The following is a 12,067-nucleotide window of genomic DNA, read 5'->3' on the forward strand; positions in this document are numbered from 1 at the left end:
TTTAGCCGGACTGCTTCTGCCAATCAGCAAGCCCTTGAGCAGTTAGTACATTAAAAAAGAACAAGCCAGGTGGTGGTGGTGGCAGTGGCGCGTGCCTTTAATCCCAGCACTCGGGAGGCAGAGCCAGGCGGATCTCTGTGAGTTTGAGGCCAGCCTGGGCTACCAAGTGAGTTCCAGGAAAGGCACAAAGTTACACAGAGAAACCCTGTCTCGAAAAACCAAAAAAAAAAACACAAAATTAAGCATCAGCATTATAGAGCTCTAGGAAGGTTGAATGTGGTTCCTGGTCAGACAAACCTCCAACTGGTCTCGAGTTTCACATTTGGCTTGGCTTTCAGAACCCAAATATTGGACCAAGCCAATGTGCGCAGGCTTAAGAAAAGGAAAAGGGTATAGTCATTTAAAAAAAAAAGAAGAATAGTTTATAAAATAAAGTCTCTAAAGACAGAGTAAAAGAAAAAAGCCACGTAAGATGGGAAATACATTGGTAGTCTGGATCCTGTATGTTATTGTTCAACAATTTTTTGATTGTTGAAAAGCAAAGGACAGCTGCAAAGAGACCCGGAATTGAAAGAGGGACTGTTAAAATAAATCAGCCTATATACTTTAGGAAAGCCTTACCTTTTAAAAAGTCAAAAATATATTTGTCAAATGGAAATCAAAAATGCTTTGGAGTTTTGTTCACACAGGAGATGAGAGGCTGTGTATTCCTTCAGGGTTAGTATGCGTCAGGTTTGATCAGATGAGACCTCCTGAAACTTGACAAGTGATATATACCAGCAAAAGTTACTGGTGGTCTTCACAGGCCTTGTTAATTATCTCAAAATTTTCTCTCTGGGACCCACAGACAGCAGGAAACAGTATGGAGAAAACTACGCCCACATTCCCAAGAGTTAGGGGGTGGGGTGGTTTTTGGTTATTTGGTAGGTTATGGATGTTTGTTACCATTTAGGGGAATATAGAATATTGATACAAATTTAAAGTTATTTTTGTTACACTGTATATATGTTTCTACTCTTGTTTAAATATTTTTGTATATTGATAAAAATTTAAGATTATTTTTGTTACAACATATTGTATGTATGTTTCTATTTTGGTTTAAAGTATTGTGCCTATGCAGTTCATTTGGAAATGTAGAATGAAGTTCTAGTTTTTGAAAGCTATTATTATAAACAATATAGGATAATCAGGAAACATAGGTTACTAGCTAGTCATTTATAACAATCAAAATTGTAGATATGTTATGTATGTTTTCTAGGTTAAATAGATATATTTTAGATAGATAGATGGTCTTCAAACCTTTCAAAGATGTGCAGAATATGGCATTTAAAATGTTTTGTTAACTTAGGGCTTTTCATGACAATGAGACACATCTGGTCCTTGCAGCACCAATTTACTTCAGAGAGAATGATGGGCACTGAAGAAACTCTTTGTGGAGTTTGCTTTCATTGTGGCAAAGTTAGCCACTAGGCAAAGAATCTGTTCTTGCCTTTGCTGACAATGTGCTATGCAGACTAGACATACAGGACATACAGGAAAAATAACTGTTGAACTTTGCCAAAACAAGGCAGGACAAGTCTTCAAAATTCCGACTTCACTTAAGGGTTTGCCAGGCATTCTTCAGGACACAGGAAAATGACTGATGAACTTTGCCAAAACAAGGCAGGACAGTTCAAAATTCCTACTCCATAAAAATGTCTGCCAGATACTCTAGGCCTGTAGGCTGAAGATGGGGACCTCAATGTTGCAGAGGAACTTTGGGTGACTGGCCAGGCAGCCAAATATCTTGTTTTTAGATAATATTACATTCTTCTGGGTCTTTGATTGTGTTGAAGACTAAACAGCTACAGCTTCAGTTTTCCTTAGTTATGATAGATAGTAAATTAGGTGTATTTTTGATTCACTAAGATAGGATAGATAATGCATTATTTTCTTTAAATATGCTAACTACAAATGGACTAAATATTGTAAATTAATTCTTACTAGGTAACTGTTTTGGTTGTATGTAGTTATACTAGGTTAAAGTTAAAACCTTTATTTTTATTTAGACAAAAAGGGGGAATGTAGTAGGATATTCTACGGTGTGTTACTTTGTTTGTGTTGCATTTGTTTAACTCTGTGAAGCTGTGTTACTGTGCCTGTCTAAAACACCTGTTGGTCTAATAAAGAACTGGCCAATAGCAAGGCAGGAGAAAGATAGGCAGGGGTGGCAGGCAGAAAGTATAAATAGAAGGAGAAATCTGGGATTTCTAGGAAAAGAGAGCTAAGATCTAGGAGCCAGAGAAGGAGGACTCTAGGGGCCAGTCACCCAGCTACACAGCAAGCCATAGAGTAAGAGTAAAATTTACAGAAGTTAGAGAACAGGGAAAGCCCAGAGGCAAAAGGTAGATGGGATAATTTAAGATAAGGAAAGTTGGCTAGCAACAAGCCAAGCTAAGGCCAGACATTCATAAGTAATAATAAGCCTCCATGTATGATTTGTTTAGGAGCTGGCTGGCAGGTCTCCCCCGAAAAGAGTAAAAAAAAAAAAAAAAAACAAACAAACAACACCGCCTAGAGGAACGAGCACCACCTACACCACCTAGAAGAAGTGAGTGGTCTCCCAACTAAACCGCCCCAGTCTCTAGGTCCTAAGCCCCAGGGCACATCCTGTGCAGCTTCCCCTCCCATCTCAGTCCCTGCCAGGAGCTAAGAGTCCTGCTGGCACCACCAATGCCATTCATTGGACAATATAACCTACAAGACCCACTCTGCCACCCAAACCCACCAAACCCATCATCCTCCCCTGACCAACCATCCCCCTTAACATCAACAGCCTCTAGAGGCACAAGCTCCACCTACAGCAGTTAGAAGAACAGCAGCCCCTATAGGTACAAGCACCACCTACACCAGTTGGAATAACAGACCCTATAGGCACAAGTAAAGCCCACACCAGCCAGAAGAACTGAATGATATGCTGGACGTAGATACCCAGACCCCCACAAACCTCGGCTGAGACAACCATACTTGACCTGACAACCAGCCAATCACCAAAACCCTTGGCCATTCAGGCCAAAAGACAATAAAGGAAACAAACAATAAAGGAATAAAAGACAAACCCAACAGAGACATCACAAGAATCAACACCTGTAACTAGAATTATCCCAAACCTAGATGGGTAAATGGCAGTGTAAGAATACATTCAACAACATAAAGAATACTATGGCACTACCAGAACCTAGTGGTTCTACAACAGCAAGACCTGAACATCCCAACACAGATCAAGTGGAAGAAAATGACCTTAAAAATAACTTCATGAAGATAATAGAGGCCCTTAAAGAAGAAATGAAAAATTCCCTTAAAGACATCAAGGAAAAGACAAAAATTGAAATCAGTAAATACCTTAAAGCCAAGAAAGCCAAGCCAAAACAAAAAAACAAGCAAAAAAAAAAAAAAACATTAAACAACAACAACAACACAATAAAACAGGTGAAGGGAACAGTTAAAGACCTGAAAATTGAAACAGAGGCAATAAAGAAAACAAACAATGGAATTCTGAAATAGAAAATCTGGATAAATGAACAGGAACTACAGATGCAAACATAACCAACAGATACAAGAGATGGAAGTGAGACTCGGGTGTTGAAGATACAACAGAGGAAATAGATTCACTGGTCAAAAAAAATGTTAAATCCAACAAAGTCATTTTTTCTTTTTTTTTTGGGGGGGGGGGGTTCGAGACAGGGTTTCTCTGTGTAGCTTTGTGCCTTTCCTGGATCTCACTCTGTAGACCAGGCTGGCCTCCAACTCACAAAGATCCACCTGCCTCTGCCTCCTGAGTGCTGGGAATAAAGGCGTGCGCCACCACCGCCCGGCTAAATCCAACAAATTCTTAACACAAAACATCTAGGAAATCTGGGACATCATGAAAAGATCAGATAACCCGGGCGGTGGTGGCGCACGCCTTTAATCCCAGCACTCGGGAGGCAGAGCCAAGTGGATCTTTGTGAGTTCGAGGCCAGCCTGGGCTACCAAGTGAGTTCCAGGAAAGGCGCAAAGCTACACAGAGAAACCCTGTCTCGAAAAAACAAAACAAAACAAAAAAAAAAGATCAGATAGGAGGAGTTGAATTTCAGCTCAAAGGACAACCTGAAGAAGGAAATGCGTATGAAGATACAAGAAGCTTACAAGTATGGTGGACCACAAGAAAAAGTTCCCTTGCCAAATAATAATCAAAACACTAAACATACAGAAATAAAGAAAAAATATTAAGGGCTGCAAAGGTAAAAGGCCAAGTAATATATAAAGGCAGACCTTATCAGAATTACATTCAACTCTGAAAGCCAGAAGGTCCTGGACAGACGTTTTACAGATACTAAGAAACCACGGATGTCAGCCTAGACTACTATACCCAGCAAAACTTTCAATCACCATAGGACAGAGAAAACAAGATATTCCAGGACAAAACCAGATTTAACAATACCTATCGACAAATCTACCCCTATGGAAAGTACTACAAGGAAAACTCCAACCCAAAGAAGCTAGCTGCAAGCATGAAAATATAGGCAATAGATAATCTCACACCTGCAAATCACAAAGAAGGGAAACACACACACACAACCAACAACAACAAAGAAACCAAAAAAAAAAATAGAAATTAAGAGTCACTGGTCATTAATATCTCTTAATATCAATGGATTCAATTCACCTATAAAAAGACACAGGCTAACAGAATTGATAGGAAAATAGGATCCATCCTTCTGCTGTATACAAGAAACATACCTCAGCTTCAAAGACAGACATTACCTCAGAGTAAAGGGTTGGGAAAAGATTTTCCAATCAAATGAACCTAAGAAGCAAGCTGGTGTAGCTATCCTCTTATTTAACAAAATAGACTCCAAACTAAAATTAATTAAATGAGACAGAGAAGGACATTTAATATTCATCACAGGAAAAAATCTATCAAGATGAAGTCTCAATTCTGAACATTTATGCCCCAAATACAAGGGCACCCACATACATAAAAGAAACATTACTAAAGCTTAATTCACATATCAAACTCCACACATTAATAGTGGAAGACTGCAACTCCCCATTCTTAACAATGGACAGGTCTGCCAGACAGAAACTTAACAGAGAAATAAGGGAACTAACAGATGTTATGACTCAAATGGACTTAACAGATATCTACACAACATTTCATCCAAACACAAAATAATATACCATCTTCTCAACACCTCAGGAAACCTCTAAATTTGACCACATACTCGGTCACAAAGCAAATCTCAACAGATACAAAAAAGTTGGAATAACCCCCTATATCTTATCGGATCACCATGGTTTAAGTTAGAATTCAACAACAACACAAATTACAGAAAGCCTACAAACTCATGGAAACTGAACAATGCTCAACTGAATCACCACTGGGTCAAGAAAGAAATAAAGAAATTAAAGACTTCCTAGAATTCAATGATAATGAATGCACAACACATCCAAACTCATGGGACACTATGAAAGCAGTGCTAAGAGGAAAATTCATAGCACTAAATGCCCATATAAAGAAGTTGAAGAACTCTCATAGTAGTTACTTAACAGCACACCTGAAAGCTCTAGAACAAGAAGAAGCAAAGTCACCCAGAAGGATTAGATGCCAGGAAAAAATCAAATTGAGAGCTGAAATCAATAAAATAGAAATAGAACAATACAAAGAACCAACGAAACAAAGAGTTGGTTCTTTGAGAAAATCAACAAAATAGACAAGCCCTTATCCAAACTAACCAAAAGACAGAGAGACAGCATCCAAATTAGCAAAATCAGAAATGAAAAGGGAGACATAACAACTGACAATGAGGAAATCCAGAGAATCATCAGGTCATACTTCAAAAACCTGTACTCCACAAAACTGGAAAATCTAAAAGAAATGGACAGTTTTCTGGATAGGTACCACATACCAAAGTTAAATTAAGATCAGATAAACAATTTAAATAGACCAATAACCCCTAAAGAAATAGAAACAGTCATCAAAAGTCTCCCAACCAAAAAACCTAGGACCAGATGGTTTCACTACAGAATTCTACTTGAATTTCATAGAACTATTACCAATACTCCTCAAATTGTTCCACACAATAGAAACAGAAGAAACATTGCCAAACTCTTTTTATGAGGCTACAGTCACCCTGATACCCAAACCACACAAAGATGCAACAAAGAAAGAGAATTACAGACCAATCTCCCTCACATTGATGCAAAAATAATAAAATACTGGCAAACTGAATCTAAGAATACATAAAAAAAATCATCCACCATGATCAAGTAGGCTTCATCCCAGAAATGCAAGGATGGTTCAAGATATGAAAAATCTGTCAATGTAATCCACCATATAAACAAACTGATACGAAAAAAAAAACACATGATCATCTCATTAGATGCTGAAAAAGCTTTTAACAAAATCCAACACCCCTTCATGGTAAAGATCTTAGAGAGATCAGGGATACAAGGAACATACCTAAACATAATAAAAGCAATACACATCAAGCCAACAGCCAACATCAAATTAAATGGAGAGAAACTGAAAGCGATTCCACTAAAATAAGGAACAAGACAAGGCTGTCCACTCTCCCCATATTTATTCAATCTAGTACTTGAAGCTCTAACTAGAGCATTAAGACAACAAAAGGAGATCAAGGGGATATAAATTGGAAAGGAAGAAGTCAAACTTTCACTATTTGCAGATGATATGATAGTAGACACAAGTGACCCCAAAAATTATACCAGGGAATTCCTACAGCTGATAAACTCCTTCAGTGATGTGGAGGAATACAAAATTAACTCAAAAAACTCAGTAGCCCTCCTATATACAAATGATAAATGGGCTGAGAAAGAAATCAGAGAAACAACACCCTTTATAATAGCCATAAATAACAAAATATCTTGGGGTAAATCTAACCAAACAAGTGAAAGTCCTGTATAACAAGAACTTTAACTCATTGAAGAAAGAAAGTGAAGAAGATATCAGAAAATGGAAAGATCTCCCATGCTCTTGGATAGATAGAATTAACACGGTAAAAATGTCCATTGTTGTCTGTTTCCAAGTCCAGTTGACCTGAGTTCGATCCCCAGAACCCACATGGTGGAAGCAGGGAACCAACCTCAGCAATTGTCTGCTGACCTCCACACACCCCGGTGCAAACACATACACTTGCTAGAGCACACACACATAACACATCAACTCAAATGTAATTCAAAACTTAAGAAAGGACCTTGAGCTGATCTGAGATATAGAAGGGAGGGATAGGGAAAGAGAGAAATCAAGAACAAAGTGTATTCCAGAGCCACTCCTCAACCAGAAGAATATGTAAATACCTACGATGTGAATTCAAGCGACCGTTCTGGCCTTACTTTTCACTACTCCTCATATACACACACAAATTTGTCCAAACTCACAGTTTATTTATGGTTTCCAAGACCACCTTGAGGCTGCCCTTTTAGTCTAACATCTTTCCTTCCACATTAAAACTGCTCATGCGTCAAGATCTAGCTCATATGTTATGAAGCAATGGAATCCTCTCTAAACTATCACGTGTGACCTCTTCATTTTGTAACTTACTCCAGTCTCACTCTACATGGCAGCTAAAATCACCATTCTCAGGGTCAGGTAGAGAATAGCTGTTTCACGAGGATCTCAAATGATGTAAACCCACATTTATAACTATTATATCATGTAAAAGAGTTCAAAAGGTTATGCTCAGTATGGAGGCTTAACTGCATAAATTACTCGCTGAAAAGCTAATAACTGGCATTTCATAATATCCAGAAAGTCTTTAATATAGCCATATAAAAAGATGGCAATCTTAGATTATTTTTTAAAAAGAATTTTACCTTTTCAGTTGTTAGTGGTTTGGCAGGCTTTTCTGGCTCCTTTTCTCTCTTTTTCTCTTCCTTTTTTTTTTCCTTTTCTTTCTAAAACATAGTCCAAAGTTTTCATAAGTTTACTTTTTAAAACAGAAACTTTTGGTTCATTTTTTTAGTTTAAATCACCACTTGAGAACGACAGAAGTATCAAGTGCTTGCATTACCACATGCTACTGAAATCTGAAAGTCAAAAGCAATTTCATTTTTTCATTGAGGTTACATGCTAAAGACAATACAGAGGATTATTCAAAACTTCAAAAGTGGATTTCTGTTTTCTTTTTGAGACAGTGTCTTACTATGTAGCCCTGGATACTAGAACTCAACCTATAGACCAGGCTGCCTTGTTACTCAAGAGATCTGCCTGCCTCTGCCTCTCAAGTGCTGGGATTAAAGGTGTTCACCACACACCCAGCAGGATTGACTTTGTGATATGGATAAAGTAACACCATATCAGAAAAACACAAGAGTTAAAATTATCTTAATTTCAAAAGTAACCACAAAATATTTTCAGGCCACTATCATAGTTTTATTTATTTAAAAACAAGTATAAAGATTTTCTCATTAAAAATACTAAGGACAGGGGTTGGGGATTTAGCTCAGTGGCAGAGCGCTTGCCTAGCAAGTACAAGGCCCTGGGTTCGGTCCTCAGCTCCGGTGGGGGAGGGGGGGGAGGAGAGGACACAAGGGACAGGACAGGACAGGATGGGACTAAGGACAGTACATGGGGCCTGAGCCAAATGACTGGTGTAAGTAGTTGGGGTAAATTATAATAATGGTGTTATGGTGTTCATCACTTGTACTCCAAGGAGAATTAAAAACAGTAACAACAAATCTTAAAGGTCACAAAAGGAGAGAAGTGGGGAGGGAAGGGGGATGGAGGGAGGGAAAGGGGGAGGAGGAAGAAAAAGAGAGAGAGATGTAAGAGAGCTAGAAAGAGAGAGAGAGGCAGCAAGATAAAAGGATGTATATATTAAACTTAGTCAAAATACCTAAAGACCAAATCTGTAGCTGCCACATATAAATCAGTAAAGAGAACAGTGGTAATTCCTAGGCTATAGTGTGAACTAAGAACTTCAATGGACTTATTCATTCATATGAAGTTCAAAAGACAAAAAATATATTGTTTGAAGGTATGAATACAAGTATAAAATTATAAAAATAATTTAAAGCACATACATGTACAAAAACACAAAATTGATGATGATAAGTAGAAAATCAGGATGCTAATTACCTTTGAACAGAAAGAATGAAGTGATTAAAAGAGAGTAAGATGGGAGCTTTTGAAGTGACAATTAACACTCAGTTTACATAGTGATAGATGACACATATACATATATACACAGTGGTTGCTTATAAGTATCCAGTCAACATAAATTTAATGTACATTTATTTTTAAAAGATATTAAAAACCTCAGACTACTTTAAAGTATAAAGCAGGACACCAATATGAAAAATTTATTTTCAATTTCAGCACTTGCAGCAAAATATAAAAGAGGAAAAAGAAACACTCAGCATTGGTCCCAAATTAAAAAAAAAAAAAAAACATAGCAAATATCTTTATGGCATAAACAGCAGTGCCTTCAATTATAAGCTTAAGAATGGCAGCAAAATTCTAAAGCACTTCTGCTAACATTTCCTTTTACTGGCAAACGGTGAGAGTAATAGTAAGTTGGTCTGTGGCCATGTCTATGAGAGATTGTCTTGACTGATGTGGGAGGGCTTAGCCCACTGTGAGGGTACCATCCCTACAGGTGGGCCAGGTTACAGGAGAAAGCACAAATAGTCAGCAACCTAGAAAGCAAGCAGCATCCTCCGGGGGTTCTGCTTGGAGTTCCTACTTCAGTTCCTGCTCCAGCTTCCCTCGATAGTGAACTGTTACCTAGAAGTGTAAACTAAAATCAATCCTTTCCTCCCTAGGTTGCTCTTGGTCATGGTTATTTATCATAGCAATGGAAAAGCAAATTAGAACAATCTAGATAGAAAATTTATATTGAAGGCTTCTTAGGACAACAATTCTCTCAAACCATTTGTTTCCATCATGCTTTTCAAGAACAAAGTAAATGTAACATAAAGTTGTACTTTCTGAATACCTATAGTGCAAAAGCAAAAAGAGCAATTGATTTTAATTACCAAATGAGCATATATCAAAATGGTCTAGAAAACAGAAGACCATCTAGGAAGTAGGTTATTTCTCAGAATACTTTTATATCTGCCCAACTACTTGGAACTTCAGATTAGAAGTAAAATTTAAGCTCTTGGGGGTCAACTAGAAGCATCATCTATATCTGACTCAACCATAATACAACCAAATACATACTTCTTCCTTAGTGTCTAATTTAATCTTTGCAAAAACTGTCCAAAGCAACTCCAGTCATGACTATTTTCTTGCAAATGAAGAAACAAAAACCTAGGAAACTAATACTCAAAATCCAACAACTACTCGGTATCCCTTTGTGCTGATGGACCGCAGACCCCAAGCATTCAAGTCTTACTGCTCACTGAAGTACAAGCAGAGCTTTACCTGTTATTATTCCTTAGGTTATAGCAGATATTTACTGAACCTTTACATGCTACGTAGACACTGTTCTGAACTCACTTCATCCTCACAACTTTATGAAGTGAGTAATTATCCCTACTTTATAAGAAAAATAAAATGAGCAAAAATCCTTTATAAATTATAAAATATCTTCTAGATATAATTAGTAAGGTTTAGTGAAAAAAGCTGACCCATATTAATAAGCTAAGTAAGTTGTTCCTTAACTTCTTAGAGCTGTTAGTTATTGCTATGGTTGGAATGATTGTGGCCACTTCCAAATCCATGTGTCGAGACTAAAACCCCAACACTGAGAGCCAGTATTAAGAGTTGAGGGCCTTTGGGAGGTGATGAAGTCACAAGAGTGGAACCCCTATGACTGGGATTAGTGTTCCTGTAAAACAGGCCCCTGAGTGAGTCTTACCCATTTCCACCAAGTGAGATCACAGCAAGGTGTCATCCTATGAATAAGCAAGTGGGCCCACACAAGGCACAGGCCTTGGTCTTGAACTTTACAGCCTCCAGAACTGTGAGAAATAGATTACTGTTGTTCATAAGCTACACAACACATGATATTTTGATACAGCAGCCTACAGAAACAAAGTTACTTTTCAAGGAAAACACCACTAATGAAAAAGGCTCATAATTCAATCACTATGATTGGTGGGCACATATGAAATCACCCAAAACAAATGTACTTAGTTACATTTAATAGGGGAAAGCAGTATGACTTGACTCCCTTTACTATGAGAATTTCAGCCAATGAAATACAGCTGACTCCAGTTAGGGCACAATGACCCAGGACTGGAAGCAACATTAACGGCGTGGGCTCTGAACTAGGATCCCAGAGTCTGACCCAGAGGTGACCCTTACCCACAGACAAGAGTCAAGCATGATGTCACACACCTGTAATCCCAAAACTTCAAAGGAGGATCAGGAGTTCAAAGTCACCATGAACTACACTGAAACCCCGTGTCAAAAAAGGGAAAGGAAGGTGGAAAAAAGGAGGGAAAACAGAGAAAAGAACAGAGGCCCTCCCGAACTTAAATTGAACACTGACTCACCAGAGCCTGTTTACTTTTAACCCTGCACTGTGCTCTACAATTACCTCAGTCTCATCATGAACTCCCCTAGTGCTGAAAACTCTCAGCTAGTCTCATGGAAATGGCTTCCTCTGGTGGTTCAGCACACTATTTAGATTTGAGAGTCCACCTCTCCTACCTCTGTATCTCGGAGCTGTAAATCTCCAAGACAAATATCTACTAGGCATCTGTAGCCTCATACTTAACATGCCCAACTTTGAACTCAGCTCCTTTTCCATTGTTTCTCTTCAAATCAGATCCTTATCTACATGGAGGTGATGAAGTCAGAAATGGAAGGAAGAGGCTTCCAAAGCACCCCCACATCTCACCAGTTATTAAACACCAGAGAGTCTACCTTACGATCTCAAAAACTACACTCTTCTTTTCTCTGTCCCACTTTAGCAGATGTCTCTGTCATTTTATTCCTGGATTAAGCCTGGTTCTTATGCCTTTTTCTCCACTCATTACCACAAAATTCACTTCCCCAGGAGCCAGAACAGTGTTAAAAAATGAAAATCTGATCCTTTCCCCTTTCCCTTAAAACTCATCACTAAAGTAACAC

The 12,067-nt window shown here is 38.2% G+C and overlaps 1 protein-coding gene across 5 annotated transcripts in view; it reads right to left on the reverse strand.

Annotated features, from left to right (window-relative positions):
- The window catches only part of Smap1 (small ArfGAP 1), a 102,682-nt gene that overhangs the window by 28,619 nt on the left and 61,996 nt on the right, over positions 1-12,067 (reverse strand). For 4 of the 5 annotated variants that reach the window (XM_076557949.1, XM_076557947.1, XM_042266316.2 and 1 more), the window contains one exon: positions 7,858-7,938. The exons of the other annotated variant lie outside the window; for it this stretch is intronic. In XM_076557949.1, coding sequence (XP_076414064.1) covers positions 7,858-7,938 — 81 coding nt within the window. The remainder of the gene's footprint in view (positions 1-7,857; positions 7,939-12,067) is intronic. 5 annotated transcript variants of the gene reach the window in all.

The sequence above is a fragment of the Peromyscus maniculatus genome, chromosome 21 (assembly GCF_049852395.1).
Source record: "Peromyscus maniculatus bairdii isolate BWxNUB_F1_BW_parent chromosome 21, HU_Pman_BW_mat_3.1, whole genome shotgun sequence".
NCBI classification, from domain to species: Eukaryota; Metazoa; Chordata; class Mammalia; order Rodentia; family Cricetidae; genus Peromyscus; species Peromyscus maniculatus.